Source organism: Pieris rapae, chromosome 22 (genome assembly GCF_905147795.1).
Source record: "Pieris rapae chromosome 22, ilPieRapa1.1, whole genome shotgun sequence".
Lineage (NCBI taxonomy): Eukaryota > Metazoa > Arthropoda > Insecta > Lepidoptera > Pieridae > Pieris > Pieris rapae.
The window spans coordinates 3868776-3886422 of record NC_059530.1 but is presented as its reverse complement, the minus strand read 5'-3'; the positions used below and the strand labels follow the sequence as shown (position 1 = coordinate 3886422).

Below are 17647 nucleotides of genomic sequence, written 5' to 3'. Positions count from 1 at the left end.
GCACAGCCGGGGATCGAACCCACGACCTCAGGGATGAGAGTCGCTCGCTGAAGCCAACACTGCTCTTATTTCATGTCTAAAATCTATCGCAATAAATATAATCACTACTTTACTACGCGAACGCAAATAGGATGATAAAGTTTGGCCCACAACAATTCAAACGTTGCCCATAGGTACCTGATCTAGTTGATGAAAGGGCCTGGGACAAACCTAGTCAGGCTACTAATTAATTTGCGATATTTGTTTTAAAATAAGTGTTGTTTGTCATAGTCATTTTGTATGATGATTTGCTATTTTAGGAGAGTGCAGAGACATTTTTACGCCATCTTTTTCTCTCGGCCTACACCCTCTGTCTTCTTTGCCGTATGAGTAGGGACCGATTCAAATTTAATGACGTGGACTGTGATACCTGTATCTTATATTCCATTATAAATATATTTTTTTATTAATTTGAATGGATTGTCTAGGTACTATCAATTGTTTATAAAAGGACTCATGTATTCAAAGCAGTTATTAAGATAAATACCGATATGAGGCGTAATACAAAAATCTTCACATTCGACAGCGTATCAGCCTCTGACATTTTCTGCTGCCTTCTCGCCTGAACACTTTCAAGGGACATCACTATATAACCCCAAAATCCAAATAGCTAACTTCAATGATATTTAGAAATACCTATGACTTTTTGTACGCGATCTATGACTCCCTTTTGTAAAAATCCAATATGTTTTTTGACGTACGGGAGTCATTACTATACGGCGTAAAATTGATAGAATTATATTTTATGCTTAATATTATGTTTTGGGATTTCCCCGTAATAGACACCGCGAAAAACACGCAATGAAAAAAATAGATCCTAAGGTGCTTGCGTTAATTTTCAATTGCAAAATCTTTTTAATATGTAATAAATGTAAACTTTTATATATTATAACTATGTTGTTATTATTATAACTCTATTTTTTGATGAAACAGTACAGTAGTAAAATGTCCATAGACGAAGTTTATTCATCAAAATATTTTTTCTTGTCAATAAATTGTAAAGAATCGAATAAAATTCAGTTGTATCAGAAATTAATAATTGATAGTAATGCAAATAGAGTAGGATATATAATAGATAGTCTGAATTAAGTACGGTCGCTTTACTCCTGGTGATATGAAGTAGAGATGTCTAGATACCAGTAACAATCCAGATCATAAAAGATCGACAACGGATAAGTGTCACCGTAAAATTATATAAATATTAGAGGAAAACTACTAGGTGCTACTGTTTTTCTACTATACTACGTTGTGAACCGAGCTTTCATTCCATTTTAAGGCTTTTATTTTTTATAGAACAGGGGGCAAACGGGCAGGAGGCTCTTCTGATGTTAAGTGAAACCGCCGCCCATGGATACTCTCAATGCCAGAGGGCTCGCGAGTGCGTTACCAGCCTTTTAAGAATTGGTACGCTCTTTTCTTGAAGGACCCTAAGTTGAATTGGTTCGGAAATACTTCAGTGGGCAGCTGGTTCCACAAAGTGGTGGTGCGCGGCAAAATCTGCCTGCTTGCCATGTCAGGATTTGAATAAAGAAAATTGTTCATAGAATACTTTATTTGCTTGCACACAGCCTAACAGGTCAAATAAATTTAAGGAAACATTTGTCGCTTCAATAAGTCTTGATTTAAAAACCCATTACCTCCCGTTTTTTATATATACTTTAATGAACTTTTAACAGTTAAAACACTAAACCATTTTATTAATTTATTTTACAATAATACTCAATGAGACTATATTCCCATAAAATATTCTCTACTTCATAGTTCATAACAAGATTCTTGTGCCGTCTATAACTTGATTCCAACATTTAGTTATATAATTAAAAATTATATTTCCGTTATATGTATAGGTTCAAATAGCTAAGAGTAACATTTTATTTCCATGTATTAAACATTTAAAACTAGACTTGTAAAACATTTATTGGGAAGTAATGGGGGCAAAATAAAAAAAAAGATTATCAGTATGTACAAAAATTATAGAAATGAAATAAATATAAAAGCCAAACTCAGCAAGGGTTATACTGTATAATTCAAAATAATCGATCAAGGGAATATCCGAAAGCGAACTTATGTGCATTATCCTGTACTTATTTCGAGGATACACGAGTGACTGACCGAAGACGGCTCGGGGCTCCATCGGGCCTCCAGCTAGGGCCTTCGGGAATTTCCGGGTCACGTGACAATTGCCTTACACGAATCTAGAGTTAACGTAACTTACAATAACGCATATATCATACATCTAAATTCAAGGTAGCTTATTTTTTATTTAGTTTCGAGTTTTATTATTTTACTTTTTTTTTGTTGAGATTTTTATTTTTTTTATTATCTTAATCTCTTGTTGTTACCACAGCGCGTTGTTGCCGGTGAAATTTGCCTTTCACGAATGATTTAGTCCGATAGTGAGTCGCTTATGTGAAGCCGAGTTCGCCATGGGGCTTATTCGACGTTCTCCTGCTTCCGGTTGTAGTGCGATCTCGATGGCCGAGGGGCTCCCCGCCCCGAACCCCGCGCCCCTCCCCTGCCCCTGCTCTTGAAGCCACCCTGGTACCCCTGAGAGTCTCCATATCTGTCTCGACCGTTCTCCGTCTGGTGGGTGTCCGTGTCGCCGTTGCCATAGTAACCGTCGTTTCCTCTGCTCTGGTAGTCCTTGTGTCTGTTCTGATAGTTGTCGTTGTATTGCCGATTGTGGAACCCCTCTTTGGGCCTATTCTGGTATTCTCCGTGTCTGTTGTAGTATCCATCGCTGTTTTGCCTGTTTTGGAAGTTGCCGCGCCCACGGTAACCGTTGGGGGCACCCCTGCCGCCACCGCGGAATCGCCTGAATCTGTTCTGTCCGTCGCCCTGGCCTTGGGTCTTGCGATCGCCATCCTCTCGATCGGGACTTCTGCTCTCTTTCTCTTCTGTTTCGTTTTTGTCTTCTACCGGCGTTTGCGCCTCGTGCTCGTCGGCCGGAGCCTGTTCGACTGAGTTTTGTTGGACGGGCTCCGGATGAATGATCGGCGCCGGTATCCCTTGAGGGGGAAGATGCTGAGCATGCATCGCCTGTGGGTGCGCTTGTTGAGGGATGATGTGAGCCTGGGGATGGGGCTGCGGATGGCCAGGAATGGGCAAGGGCACACCCGCGAAGTGCTCGGGGTGCGGTGGGTAGTGGGGCTGCGGCGGCATCGTCATGTTACCTTCTGGAATGTGATTTGGGGGAAGTTGCACAAAGTGTTGATTCGTGAACGTCTGACTGGGGATCGGTGCCGGTGGTGAAGCCTGATTCATCATGGGAGGTTGTGGTGTTCCGACGGGGCTGTCAATTTCAGATTCCTGTAGAAAGAAGAAGTTTTGGGAGCCTATGACTTCAGAGATGGGCCTCTGTTGAGGATACTGTTGAGCGAAGTAGGCGTGTTCAACTTCTTGGAGTGTGATGGGGGGGAGTCGACTCATGGGATATCCAGGTGTCGGTACCACATTTGGAGCGGGTGCTGTGGGGATACCCATGTGAGGAGGATACATAGGTGCCGGCTGTTCTACTTCATCCGAAGGCTCTGGTGGTTGCGGTGCTGGGGCTAGCACTTCTTCAGGAATGTGATTCTCAACAGCCTCTATTTCTTGTACAGGTGCTTCAGGTGTTTTGTCAAAGTATCCACATTCATGAATTAATGTCACAATTTCCTTTATATGAGCATAAGTTGTACCCAGTATTTCTTTTGGTTTACCATCAATAATAGAGTATAAATGTTCTGCTGCTTTGACAGTTTGGGCATGAAATCCAGATTGACCTTCTTCATGCTTGGGAGTCACTTCAGGGTATCTAAAAATAAGTGTGGGTGAGAATTGAGATTGATGTGGTTGACAGGTTGAGATTGCTATTGTAAACAAATGCATACTATACTATTCAGCTTATAAAATTAGGTCAATTTTTATAGTTCAAATAAATTGTAAATATATTATAAGAATTAATATTAAAGACTTATTCCTATTTTTTACATAATTAAGGATTATAAAAAATTTAATATTAAAAGTCATTATTTACTTACAAGTCGTCCAGAATTCTCAAATCATCTTCTGTAAGCTTTGCCGCTCCATTGGTGCCATTTAGAAAATCATTTCGCACTTCAGCACTGCCCATTTGCATAATACAGTCCAAAACCAGAAGAACTTCCCGAATTTTATTGGTATCTACAGTATAGCGAACCCAAGCTTCCTATAGTAAAACAAATTAAATTAATCCACTGTTGTGATTTCATGTTAAGAATATGGGTCTTATCTTATAATTGAAAATTGAATGAGAAATGGATCAACATATATCTATATAAAGAAAGAAGGTATAAACCTTACCCGCTTTGCTTGCTTTTTGGCTTCCCTTTCAGCTGAAAGGGCAATGGTACCCACATGTTTTGAAAGGTCCCTTGCAAACTCCAAAGTTTGAGCTACTTCATCATACTTTGCAACAGCAACCTTTTGATCACCATTTAATTCTTTTCCAGCCTTCTGCAGTTCACGGTAAGATGATAGCTTACTCTGAAAATCAGCAAATATATTACTGTAGGATATGCTAAATACATCCTTAAATATCAACGCCTATATGAGATCAACAAAGCAGGGTTAGAGACATTGTATCTAAACCAGTTTCTAATATGTAAAGAATATGTAAATGTCAAAAGGCGTTGCAAAAGTTCATTGTTGCAAATACAAATTTAAGAGGATCCAAAAAAGTATACTCTGAATAATATAAATAGACATTTTAGACAATACATAAATTACAAGTCATACATACTAAGCATCTTAATTAGTAAAGTCAAAACATTTAAATTTGTATAATACAGATATCAGTTTAGATAATAAATGTTTTCGCAAAAAATTCTATAACAGAATTGTATATTTTCATGGTGATTTTGGGCGTCAGTTTGCGGCAACATCAATGAAGCACATGTATAAAAATGGCGTCGGCTAATACAGCGACGTTTATTTACATGCTATATATGAGTTATGTACATAAAATTAAGGATTTATCCTATGTTTTTATGATAGTAATGTTACTAATTACATTGGATACATATATAAATGATTTATCTGTTCTATAATCTACGTTATTGTATGCTGTATTATTTGTTATTGTGAAGAAGGTACATACCTTTCTTTTCTCCAAGTTTCGTATCTTGTGCTCGATAAGCGTCATTATCTGTTTTATTGGTGAATTATCCACTACTTCCGAAGAAGCAGGTTTTTCAGACTTTGCATTCGCAGCTGAAGGCATCCTTCACAGGCAACAACTTCTTTTGGATTGGATATGGTGGTAGCTGAATAGACAAATTCTATCTACAAAAATGTCCGTTTAATTATTGTCTATGTATGATAAACCATAGAATAAAAATACAAATGCGATGCAGAATGAAAAGGTCTCTTATCTATGATGCAGATAAAAGGAAATTAAACAATGTTTTATAAGAAATATAATTAAATCATCTATCATATTAATTAGTTATGAATTACATATGTGAAAAGGTTTTAGATTTCATACAACTTATTATTTCCAAGTTTGGTTAATTTTTCTAACATTCAATCAATACCAGCGATTTAAAAAATTAAGATGTACCTAGTAAAAATCAAATAGATTTTTACCATATAAGAAAAACCAAGAGATTACATAGGAAAATAGATTAAAATATTTTTATGTTGAACTAGGTAGAGGTTAATTGATTTCAAAAATTATATAGTTTTTTAGTATAAGCAAGAATGTTAATCACTACTAGTCAGAAAACTTCAGCCGGCCCTCTGTTTAATATTTATATGGGCTGTTCTTGAGATTTTAGGTTATGTTTATAGTTTAAACTTTACTATGTATTTCAGGCTTTCATAATTCTTTCAAATAAGAATAATTAAATCTAAATATTAAACTCAGCTCAGTTTAAGTAGACTGCAATTCATTTTTAGCAGTTATGCAGGGCAATATAAGCAGATTTGTAAGTTCTATTACATTAAATACATCACATTAAAAGTTTTGGTTTCATATTAAAAATTATGTTTGATATTTAATAGGTGAGAAATGGCGTTCGACCGCTTTTGGCTAAGAGTAATTTACATACCACAACCGTTTACTATGATTCACAAGTATCTGAAAAAAGTAAGTATCTTATTGCATTTAAATTGATCACCGCGTCTTTGTTTGCCGCAAAACGCTTAAATGTAACCTATAATAGGTGGTTGTACAAAAGATGCAATTAACCATTGGTAGAGGATTAACAATGTTAAGGATACTTAATTATATCAGTATTATTCATTGGCCAATATACGTTTTATTAAATTAATATTAGCGTAGCTTTCTCATCGAAGATAAAATACACTATTATGGGGTTAAAACATGTATCAATAGTGGCCATGCTTCCAATGCTTACTAAATACCAGGGCAAACTTGAAATTGAAAACTAAAAATAATGGTTAAAATATAAAATTTTGTCTATAACTCAATTCATTGTTTTTCAGCCTTAAATCAAGTTACACTTTTGGGCAGAGTTGGTGCTGATCCACAGAAGAGAGGCACTGAAGACCATCCTGTAATAAACTTTCCTCTTGCAACTCATTTCAGCTATAAATATGAATCTGGTGATGTTTTGCAAAAGACAGACTGGCACAGAATCAGTGTTTTTAGACCAGGATTAAGAGATACAGTATACAAATTTCTAAAAAAAGGTCAAAGAGTGTATGTAACTGGTAAATTGTCATATGGAGAAATTAAATTAGATGATGGTCAAGTTAGATCAGCGTCAACAGTAATTGCCGATGATATCATATTTTTCCAACCTCAAGGTGAAAAAATTTAAGAAATGTTAAGTATAAATATTTTTAAAAGTATTTAGTGATGTTTAATTAAACATAAGCTGTGATTATTATAGGTGTTTGTCTTTGAAAAATAAAAGCTTCAGAAAACTATTGAATAATGTTTTTGTCACCTCAAATATGTGAGCGTCAGAATGGATGGTCACCAGTCGTGTTGAATGTTAAAATGTAGTTTAAAGATAAGGTACCAATTGCTTCTATTTAATTCCTACTATATATAAGATAATTGCTTCCTTAGTATCTTGGGAGAACCAAAACAAGTGAGCGTCTATTCTGATGTGTGAATGGCTAGTCACCTATCCTAGTGACTGACTATATTGAATTATCAATTATTTTATAATTCATATTTTGCTTCCTATTTGCTTCTTTCTAGGTTTTTTTGATGCTGTTCCTATCATGGAATTAAGATTTTGAACTATGTTATTACAATTCCCCCAACGCCTGGTATATTTATACAGGAAAAAAATATTTTGATAAAAAGAGTTAAGGTTTATTTATATGTATAAATAATGGTAGGTAGGTAGTAATAGAACGCCTAACTACTACTTTATGAACATTAACAGTAAAAACTTTCACAAAGTATAGTTAGTTTTTTTATATTGAATACAAGAGAAAAGTTATTTTTCATTTAAGATTATTTGCAACTGTTTTCTAGGTAGGTATGATAATTCCGAGGTAATTTTAAATGACGGTAGTTTTTTGTTTTGTATTCACTTGTAATATTGTCGTTATTTGCGGTCAAGCTGAGAGTTTTTTTATTTTGAAAAAACCATTTATTTCATAATGAAAACAGGAATAAAATTTTCTAATTCGTACAGGATCAAAAAAAACCTTTTTTCACCAGAAAACAGTAACATCGTACAGGATGACTATAGCGACCCTATACTGACGACTGTTAAAAACTCAAGTCCAGAAACTGATTTTAAAATTTATCTGTACAAATGGAAAAAAATACAGCCAATTAGTAATCAATCAAAACGAGTTCTAGTGAGGCATAACGCAAAATCTGTTCTCAAATTAAATACATATAGCTATTCGTTGTTTATGGAATATTGCTTAAAAAACCAAGAACATCCTCCTTCCATATTTCTTCTCGTAAAAACTGGCCCACATGTGTTTTGGTAAACTAGGAAAAACGTTCTGTTACTACCTACTTTTATAAATAAACCTTTTTTATCAGAATATTTTTGCCTGTATATTTATACCAGGCGCTGGGGGGAATTGTAATTGCATTGTTCGATGTCTTAATTTCATAGGATGATGTTTCATTGTTCGAAGTTTGAAAACCTAGTAAGAAGCAAATAGAAAACAAAATAAGAACTTTATAAGAATCGATAATTCAATATAGTGAGTACACTAGGATAGGTGACCAGACATCAGAATAGACGCTTACCCAAATTGTTATGGTTCTCCCAAGATAGGAAGCAATTTTCTTATACGTAGTAGGAATTAAATAGAAGCAATTGGGACGTAATTTAAAAACTAGATTTTGACTTCAACGGTCCTAGTGACCGTCCATTCTGACGCTCACTCAAATATAAGTTATTGTTCTTGCAGATAATTATTATATTAAAAAATCTTTTAATTTTCCTCAAAACAAAAAATTGTTTTGGGGAAAATTAGGAATCTCTATTTCACATGAAGAGGTCAAAATGTATGCACCATGTTGCATTTAATCTCCTTAACAAGAGGGTCTTTGTTTCTATTTCTAATAAAACAATAAAGGTCTCTTATCTGTAAAGAAAAATAGTCTATTCCATTTTGACTATCCTAAGTGACTAGTTTTGTAACAATAACTATCTCCTACTAAGCAATACTGTTCTACACTGGAGATGTATTAATTGCTAAGTACTTTGTATAAGGCATAAAATGAAGTTAACAATTTGCTTTATGGGAAATGTTGATTTTATACCAAAGTACTTGTAACTCAAGGTCAATATCAGTAATCTTGATATTCTGCCGATACTCTTGATTGCTATATTTTTATAATAGGTTATATTTGGTCTGTTTTTGTTAGTCATCAAAATTTGTGCAGAATAAATGTCACTTTAAGTTCCTTTTTGCGAATAATATCGCAATTTGGACTATGATAATGACATTTATTAGGACCAGGCTATGAAAATATAACACTAAAAAAGTAATGGTTTTTTGCCTCAAAGAATGCCAGGTCTAAGTACTTACAATAGAGTGAGATGCCTTTAATATACAACATCGCAATTCCCTTTAAATCGCTTTGGTAACAGCGGAAATTATTTGTGTAGCGTGAACTAATCTTTGAGAAAAAGTAATTTGTTGTTTCAGTACTTGTTTAAGAACTTTAGTACTATTAAAATATTATTTTCAAACATAGTGAAAGGAATGGGAAAAAGAGGGGTTTGTCAGACTTCATTTTATTTTTAACAAATTTAACACAATATTTTTTCTTGAAACATTATATTTATACTCTTTACAAGTTGGAAGTTTTGGCATGCATGCCACATAGAAATAAATGTAAAAATACAAACTCAATTGTAATCATACTTATTAATACCTAGGTACTTTGATAAAGCTCCACATTTTGTTTGACAAACCATACATCATACACTCTTTAGTTCTCTTCAGTTAACCTAACTTATAATTTACAATACTATTTACAAACAATAATTTTAGTCTCTATGACAATATTTACCTATATTGATAAGAGATCACAGAAAATTGTAGCTGGAAATAATTGAGTAAAGCCTAGCATATACTAAGTCTACCACTTTACAACTTTATCACAGAGGAATTTTAGATTGGTTTCAAGGCATTATGTTGTCAATTTATTGTCCCTATAATATTTTTATGTAAATATAAACATTTTCTATATCTGTGGTAGCTTTAATGAAACAGATTTCACACACTACAATTATGAAGTTTGCCTAAAAGAACCAATGGAAGACACAACATGTGTATGATATATTTTATTATTTGTAAGACCTATTTATTTCTACTTTAGAAAGAATATTTTTACTCTTACTTTTAATGACAATATTAATACCTTATTGAATAAACAAAATGCATTACACGTACAAACTGTGATTATACGCTATACTAAATGTAACTCTTTTGGCAATATTGTTTCATGTGTAACTGCCAGAAATCAGTCTGCAGCACATATATATGGTCCATTGCACAATATATTCAAAGTCTCTATGAAATAACACAAATAATCTCTGTCCCCTTTTTCTAACTAAATTACACCTAAATATAAAATATGTAATTGACACTATCAGATAAAAATCACGTGGCACAAAGGCATTACTTAAGGTCCATACCCTGTTTTACTCCGTTCCGTATAATGTCTGTCAAAGCACTCTCAGTTAATTTAATGAACATTTGTAAATGTAGGTATAATGGGAAGACTGAAATTAACTGTACCGAGAGAAATTTGACTAGAAATATATCGGGTGGAGTTGTTTCACTTTATAATCACTTCACACCGTGTCCATTTTTTTGTCACAAGTCATTGTTCGCATTTTTCACTTTTAAGATTAAGCGCATAGTATTCTGAGTTATAATCAGATTCTTGTTTCATCATCATATTATCGCCAATAAGGGTACTAATATAATGTTTGTCATGTGATGGGATGACAGGTGCCGGGTCGGACCGCGGCCGTTTCCGCCAAGGTTCTGTTGCGCTCATACTCAGATCTGTGGGCATATCTTCTTCGACATGGTCGTCATCACAACGTTCTTCTTTCATTTCAGCCTTTACCACAGACTGTTGTTGTGGCTGCTGCTGTTGCGCCACACGTGTCGGGCTCATTTGTTGGCGTAGTAAAGATATGTTTTTGATGTTCTTAAGTTCTGTAGGATTCCTGAGAAACCTGCAAATAAAAAATATAATTAGTCTCTTTATTATATCTGAAATTATTTTTCTAATTATAACAAAACACCATAAACAGAAACACACAAAATAACAATATCTATGAAAATCAAAGAAAAAATAAAATAAAAAGAATGAATTTTTTTTAAAGAACACCGTACGTTTGAAATATGTAATGCGTGTGTGTTTTAGGTTGGCTATCCTCAGCAGAGTGTTCTACATTTAATATGACTCATATTCAAATATCATTATTATGTCACATATGTTTCTATACCATAATTTTAAGTTAATAAATGTTCTGTTAATAATACTTACTGGTAACAATGTCGCTCTCCTTGCACTTTGCGTAAGATATTGACACGATAGTAGTAGCGCAGTGCTCGAGACATCTTGTCGTAGTTCATTGACAAGTGATTCTTCTGAATTCCCCAAAGTTTAGCAAGTCCAGCAGGATCGACAATTTTGAACACACCAGTGTCTCTGTTTTTCCATGCTATGTAGTTTGTGTATCTTTGTGTTGGATCATTCAGTAGTTGCTGAAGGAAATCCCATAAAAGTCTTCCATCTGCAAAAAAAATTTATATTAACTTCTAAATTCTGAATTGCAGGTCCTAAGCCGATTATACTCGTTACTGTTATAAATTGTTTTAAAACTGATATGTAATTGTATGAATTTGTATTGTGTTGAAAATAATTTTTTCGAGTTACTTACTTGTATTAGATTCAGGCATATCGTTGGGGAAGAATTCTCGGTGTTGAGTCCGGAAATGAGAATGTTGCGGCGCCGCATGATTTTGCGGTGCAGGGCTGGGTAAAGCGTCCTTCGGCGAATGGGGAGGCGGTGCGAACTTCGCATCTTCATCGGAATCCGATGGGTTACTCCCAGAACTTCCGTTTTGCGTGGGAACCGGAGGTGCGTAGGATGGTGCATAACTGATGGTTTCGCCACGTTGCGGGCTTCCTGAGCTATCAACGGATGGCGCTGGACTTAAGGTAACAGAGTTTGGTTGTGCGGCCGCCGCAGCAGCAGCGCTATGGAAGTGGTGGAAGCTGTCAGCAACTGCCCACGTTGGAGTTGGTGGGTGAGAGTGTGGAGAAGGTGGATATGGGGCATTACGAGCTGTCGGTGTGACAGGGGATGAGGGAACTCTGCCTAAAATAGCGGCATCTCTGACAAGCATTTGCAGTACATTATGCAAAACATCTCCGGCTCCAGGGCAACGTTCTCCTAAATCTGTTTTGGTTAATAAGCACAATGCTTTACCTGAAACCAAAGAAAACAATTGCTTTTTCAAACTGTTTTATCTTCAGTATTATTTAAAATATATTTGCTATTAATTAAAATACAATTTGATCAAATTATGTTCTTACCATTCATTTGGAAGAGATCCATGTCGAAATTTGGTAAATCAAATTCCCTTTCACACCATTTCAAGAAGACTGCTACGTCTTCTCTTGTCCATAATCTGGGTTCTGGAGGGAGCCCAGCAGGCAATTGAGCCTTGGCGTCACCGAGAGGAGAAAGAGGTGGGGGTGCCCATGGTAATGGGTATCGCCATAGGAGTTCCGTTGGACTAAATGGTAGCGGGAGCCGCTCCATACTAGGTCCCGATGGCAATTGCAAACTAACAACTTTCATTACGACAATCTGAAACAACAAAAAACTAAAATAAATAATTTTGAAATATATAATAGATGCTATTCGACGGTAGATGGCGCCGTTTATTTGTTTACGTCTTGAATCTTTTAAATGAAATTAAATTTATTTAGACCAGGCCAGAACAATAAATTAATTAAAGTTAAATTAGGTAATTACATATAAAATTTAAGGGCCAAATATTTAGGCGCATTAAATCTTTTAAGTCGGATCGTAACTTTATAACAAAGTTTAAGGCTATGATAGTAGGTACCTACTTTGCAATAAAAGTTAAAATTTTCTTTTACAGAGTTTTGAAAAAGACTTTTTATCGGCAACCCCATGCATTTATGCAACAATTTAGGGTAACATTTGTTTGATAATAAAGTCCCAATTATTTACGGGAATAAAGAGATTGTTCCGGAGAAGGGGAAAGCGTATCATTGTATAAATTTTTTCGCGGCAAAACTTGACCCTTAGGGTGAGATGCACGTGTTCCATCCAAATTCAATACTTCATTGTTATTAATTGCAAAACTTTTCTGCCAGCTGCTACTTTAAGTACACATTTTAAGTACTAGAAAGTAATATATATACATATTATTCTTAGGCCCTTTTTTTGTAAACTCAAAATTGTTAAGATCCAAAACTTGGAATATTTTATTTGTTTTCGACACATAATTATTTCCTTATCGGGTGGGGTCGGAAATGCGTGCGGTCGAGATAGCGCGGCCTGTGATAAGCACCGCTACTTACCGGCTGAGCTGATCCGGAACTGGTTGCGTCGTCAAAAAATCCTAAGAGGCGCTTGGCAACAATTAGTAGTTTTAGCACGTACGCATTATCACCACACAGAAAATCACAATATCCAATGTTCACAAGAGCACAGCACACGCGTAGCAGCGGTAGTCCCTCCAAACGTGTCGTGTTACGGCACTCCGTAAACCAGCAGCGTATCTGAGGGAACGACTTCGCAGACAAGCGTCACGATCAAGTCTTCGACGCGAACTGATGATGCGGTGGCGGCGCGGGCGGACGGACGCGAGCTCCCACCTCCCCACGCCTCTCGCCCTTTACCACATCGCGCGCCACACATTGTGGAAAATGAGATAAAACTTCGGGAGCCAGACGATCCGAGTCCCATTTTTATCATACTTGTTATGAAGTATATCCGGAATCGTTGATATACAAGTTATAATAGACGTAAATATATTCGAGGGAGACACAGACGATTGCTGCAAGACTACAATCTACTCGATACAGAAACAATTGCGTATGCTTAGGGCATGCGGAAGTGCTAGTTGTGCTATAGGATTACGTCAGCGCGCCAGTTTTTAATAACTCGTAATGTTTCCTTGTTTAAATACTAAACTAAGCATGCAAATATACGTAGTCGCCAAGTGATAATTAATATTCAGTATTAGTATTATTATAATTTGATTTCCGCTGTTATGTGATAAGAGGTATTTCTAATCTTGTTGTATGTATTACTCTTTTTAAGATTTTAGGTTGATTTAACATTCATAGTTAGTTAGTTAGTATGTTATTAGGAATTGTATTGATTTGATAAGTATATTAGTAACCTATATTTATATTTTTAATCCTTAAATTCCACTCAAGTTATCAGAAATAACATAATAGGTCAAAATCAAAGTAGTGAACAATTTATATCTTGCGAATGCCAAGACTTGTTTTTGGCAGAGAGGATCATTTCGAAGTTATTCATACGTAATATGTAGACATAAAACTTATAAGATCCCTGGCTGCCGTCCCACTACCGGTTCGAGACAGAAATATTCGGCAGCCAAGGCGGAAGTGGCCTCGGAATCTTTACCTGTTGCTCCCTTACCCCACCTCATTCCATTTGGACGTCTCACTCTCTCCCATGCGATATGTCGTTTGAAAGTGAAATGCAGAATATACGTTGAATCTGTGCATCTTGTACAGTAATTTAGGGAATAAACGCTGGTTTGTTTGTGACCATGACCGCGCATTTTATCTTAACAATCCTTTCTGTTCTTCTATCTATGGCTGTCAATCGAATTCTATGCTACAAGTAATAATTTTGTAACTTTGTTTCTATTTACTAGTAAAATCATAAAAAGTCCTGTAAGTATACGAATGATGACTAGTTTGATTATTTATCTCTTTCTCTTACTTTATTCTCAGAAAACCATGTTGTCTTATGTCATAGAGAACACAATTTTCCGTGCGCATATATACAAAATAATGTAAATTAATTATTTATCAATAATGTGTTTAGAATTTATGTTTGTTACATTTTTACAAAAGACGTCACGAAGATACTAGGAAATTAGGTTTTTTCAGTTTCAAGTACACGTGAAAAATGTAATTGGGTACTAATCATACAAATGTTGTCATTACCGTCCCTGAAGTGTAAAAAACTTAATCATAGACTAAGGAAATGAAAAAGTAAAGAAGATAATACAATACATACAATAATTATTTTTGAGCATAATAAACATGTGTACAGAAGTTAAATGCGTAGTACTTTTGCTAATAACTAGTTTAAGCAAAAATGAATTTACAGATAAACATTATGACATCTTTAGTGAGATGAGATAAAAATAACCAATATTATTTTGACAGCGACTGTATTCAAATATCGCACTTAAAATTTAAAAATGGAATGTGTACATATTCTACATCCTGGTTTGTAAAAAAAAAATCTTGTGTTTGGTAAACAAATTTTAAACATGGAATATATGCTAATTAAAATCCTGGATCTCTATCGAAAGTGGTTATAGAATGTAGAAATCAGCGTAACGGTGCGGAAGTCTAGACCGGATATGCTCCATTTGAAATTGCAATCATATGGAAATGGCACTTCCTGCGGAGTGACCCGCATCACATGTTTTTACATTCTCGATCTTGTACTGCTTTCTGTTCGAGTTTTAAAATAATTTATCCCACGTCTTGGTCTTCATTAATACTTATTTTCCTTTTTTATATTTCTCTATAGATAACAATTTAAAAGGTTTTACTACATAGTAAATATGATTTCCAATAGAGCTGCATACTACAGTTATTCTTCACGCATTTCCGAACCTCCGTTCGCAGTCCGCGACCTCAATTCGTGGCGTTGTTTCTGTCGTTACATAATTAGGTGCCAGTCAAAACTAGGCAACGATGTCATGCCAAAACGTTGCGACATTTACTTTTGAACAAGACTATGGCAATAGAATTGAAGATATGGTTTTATAAATATATAGATGACGTTATGATTTGTAATGTTATACGTCCCGGGTTTGATTCACCGCGAATTTTGGATTAAGCAACAGAAGGCCTCTTAACATACATAAAGAAACGTGTCTCCGTCTAAACACAGAAACAAAGCCTTATCACTAACCAGCGAATTCTTTCCGGCAAGTAATATTTGTAACGTCTAAGTACCTATATAATCTCGCCTTTGGCCGTTTGGTTCTTTGATAATGATACCTTAAAGACATAGTTATCAAAAAGTCACGATAATATAATTTCATGCAAGCCAATATGAATACTAAATTTCTTGTGCCTTTACAGTCTGTCATTATCCTGTCCAACAAAGAAATCGTTCACTTCCGATGTCGAGACGATTGCTTGAGAGCCATGGTCACGCAATCAGTTATATACACTTATGGAAGCCGTACAATATATTGAACTGTCTGCAAACACCAACATTCAGGCACCTCTCATTAGAATTCTTCGCAAACGTAACAGAATAAACACTACATCCAGAGCTTGATATAATCGGTAGTGGGCTGATTAAGTTAAAAATCATTGTTAAGGGCCTATCTGATACATACTAATACAATGTTTTGGTAGTGCAATGCTTGAAATAACCAAAAAAATACTAATAAAATTAATACAAAGTGCAAGTGTGTTTTGTTTCTTACCAAAATGTCATATATTTTAGATTATACAGCTTATACTGTAGATATTTAAATATGTGTTGAATTTTAATAAATAAATAGTTATCGTATCTAATAGTAAAGAGATACATTATATTATGATAAACGCGTGGATAAGAAATGGATAAGAAATGCAAAAGTTGTAAGTAAAGTTGTACTTTAGAGTTGAAATTGATATTACTGCGAAATTGCGCATAAAAAAACGCTTTACTAGTAGTAAACATTAACGGTTTAGATCATAAGACTTATTTAAAACAAATTATGGTTATTACAGCATAGTTCACAGGCTTCCCATTCAAGGGAACGCGTTTTATCGAATCTGTAGAAGTTTTAATTCCTGTCAATTGACAAAAACTTCTTCGAAATAAAACAAACAACATTCGGTTTTTATTCCCTTATTAATTATTCTGATTTTTGTGTACATTTAATGCGCTTTCAATTATTTATGTTTTGTCGCGATTGGTTTCCTTAGTTTTTTATCATGCATAAACTGTAAATAATTAAAACAACGAATTATAAAAATCCCATACTTGATGCTGGCTAATGCACAAACTGTGTTAGAGCCAAAAAAAAACATTCGGTATTACATCCAAAAGATTAATGATTTACCTCTCAAAGCGAACAATCAAATCTAGTCAAATTGAGCCTTAATAAATAAAATATTAAATAACCTCAAAATATCGAATAATTTACGGTAACTTATAAATCTACCAGAATTTATCACATCATGTGAAAATGACGTCAACTATCCTAAATAGCTAAACTAAACATAAGCTTTGCACAAGTTACTTCCTTGTTTCTGCTAAATGAAATTTATAAACTCAAATTTTCGAGCTACACAAAATATTATCAAATAAGTCATCTGTTTTATTATATATTTATTAGTTTTTGCGTCATCGTAAGTAATACGTTTTTTGCTGAGAATTAGATTACAAATTATTAGTTAAATATTTAAATAAATTCTTTGTTATCAGTAATGTCGCTTAAAATAAAATTATTGTGAAATTCTTTTGAGGCTTACGTTTATCAATAAGGTAATTCTAAGCTAAACGTGAATAAATAATCAAGGTTATATGTGAGAAATTATATTATGTAAGAAGATAAAATGATCGTACCGACTGTTCAAATAATGCGTACTCCGTAAGTGTAATGGAGATAACATATCTATTACCAAAACGTTCTTCAAACAGCTCATACACCTGTTAAATTATATGTTCAGTCGGATTTGTAGTTTTTCCTGTTAAGATTGACAAAGCATGTAGAGAAAACGGTGGTCATATTTTTATTAAACATATATTTATCGCCATTTTGTTTTGTTGTATTCGTGTGGGCTTTTGTTGAAGCGATCAGTTCTTGCTAAGTCTATATAATTTCTAATAGATAACGAATTATC

The 17647-nt window shown here is 34.6% G+C and overlaps 3 protein-coding genes across 3 annotated transcripts; 1 reads left to right on the top strand and 2 right to left on the bottom strand.

Annotated features, from left to right (window-relative positions):
• Positions 1-1573: 1573 nt before the first annotated feature.
• Positions 1574-5348, bottom strand: LOC110997014 (caprin homolog). Its single transcript, XM_022264943.2, has 4 exons — positions 5159-5348; positions 4363-4545; positions 4062-4228; positions 1574-3835 (listed from the first exon to the last, which is right to left on the bottom strand). Exons 1-4 carry the CDS (start codon positions 5279-5281, stop codon positions 2473-2475), a joined length of 1836 nt encoding a protein of 611 aa, XP_022120635.2. The 5' UTR covers positions 5282-5348; the 3' UTR covers positions 1574-2472.
• Positions 5349-5788: 440 nt separating this feature from the next.
• LOC110997018 (single-stranded DNA-binding protein, mitochondrial) lies at positions 5789-6954 on the top strand. Its single transcript, XM_022264952.2, has 3 exons — positions 5789-5987; positions 6064-6148; positions 6508-6954. The coding sequence occupies exons 1-3, from the start codon at positions 5964-5966 to the stop codon at positions 6843-6845; spliced, it is 447 nt and encodes a 148-aa protein (XP_022120644.1). The 5' UTR covers positions 5789-5963; the 3' UTR covers positions 6846-6954.
• Positions 6955-10189: 3235 nt separating this feature from the next.
• Positions 10190-13371, bottom strand: LOC110997015 (ets DNA-binding protein pokkuri). The gene is made up of 5 exons (XM_022264944.2): positions 13100-13371; positions 12080-12356; positions 11421-11972; positions 11024-11273; positions 10190-10709 (listed from the first exon to the last, which is right to left on the bottom strand). Exons 2-5 carry the CDS (start codon positions 12345-12347, stop codon positions 10346-10348), a joined length of 1434 nt encoding a protein of 477 aa, XP_022120636.1. The 5' UTR covers positions 12348-12356; positions 13100-13371; the 3' UTR covers positions 10190-10345.
• Between the last annotated feature and the right edge of the window lie 4276 nt (positions 13372-17647).

What these genes read in the sequence shown, in the direction of transcription:
- LOC110997014 (XM_022264943.2), bottom strand. Translation starts at nt 5,281, where the DNA reads ATGCCTTCAGCTGCGAATGCAAAGTCTGAAAAACCTGCTTCTTCGGAA. An exon ending in GAAACTTGGAGAAAAGAAAG is followed by an intron (nt 4,546 to 5,158) that starts GTATGTACCTTC and finishes GCTGATTTTCAG; the next exon opens with AGTAAGCTATCATCTTACCG. An exon ending in CCAAAAAGCAAGCAAAGCGG is followed by an intron (nt 4,229 to 4,362) that starts GTAAGGTTTATA and finishes GTTTTACTATAG; the next exon opens with GAAGCTTGGGTTCGCTATAC.
- LOC110997015 (XM_022264944.2), bottom strand. Translation starts at nt 12,347, where the DNA reads ATGAAAGTTGTTAGTTTGCAATTGCCATCGGGACCTAGTATGGAGCGG. An exon ending in GGATCTCTTCCAAATGAATG is followed by an intron (nt 11,973 to 12,079) that starts GTAAGAACATAA and finishes CTTTGGTTTCAG; the next exon opens with GTAAAGCATTGTGCTTATTA. An exon ending in TATGCCTGAATCTAATACAA is followed by an intron (nt 11,274 to 11,420) that starts GTAAGTAACTCG and finishes TTTTTTTTGCAG; the next exon opens with ATGGAAGACTTTTATGGGAT.
- LOC110997018 (XM_022264952.2), top strand. Translation starts at nt 5,964, where the DNA reads ATGCAGGGCAATATAAGCAGATTT. An exon ending in AGGGCAATATAAGCAGATTT is followed by an intron (nt 5,988 to 6,063) that starts GTAAGTTCTATT and finishes GATATTTAATAG; the next exon opens with GTGAGAAATGGCGTTCGACC. An exon ending in TTCACAAGTATCTGAAAAAA is followed by an intron (nt 6,149 to 6,507) that starts GTAAGTATCTTA and finishes ATTGTTTTTCAG; the next exon opens with CCTTAAATCAAGTTACACTT.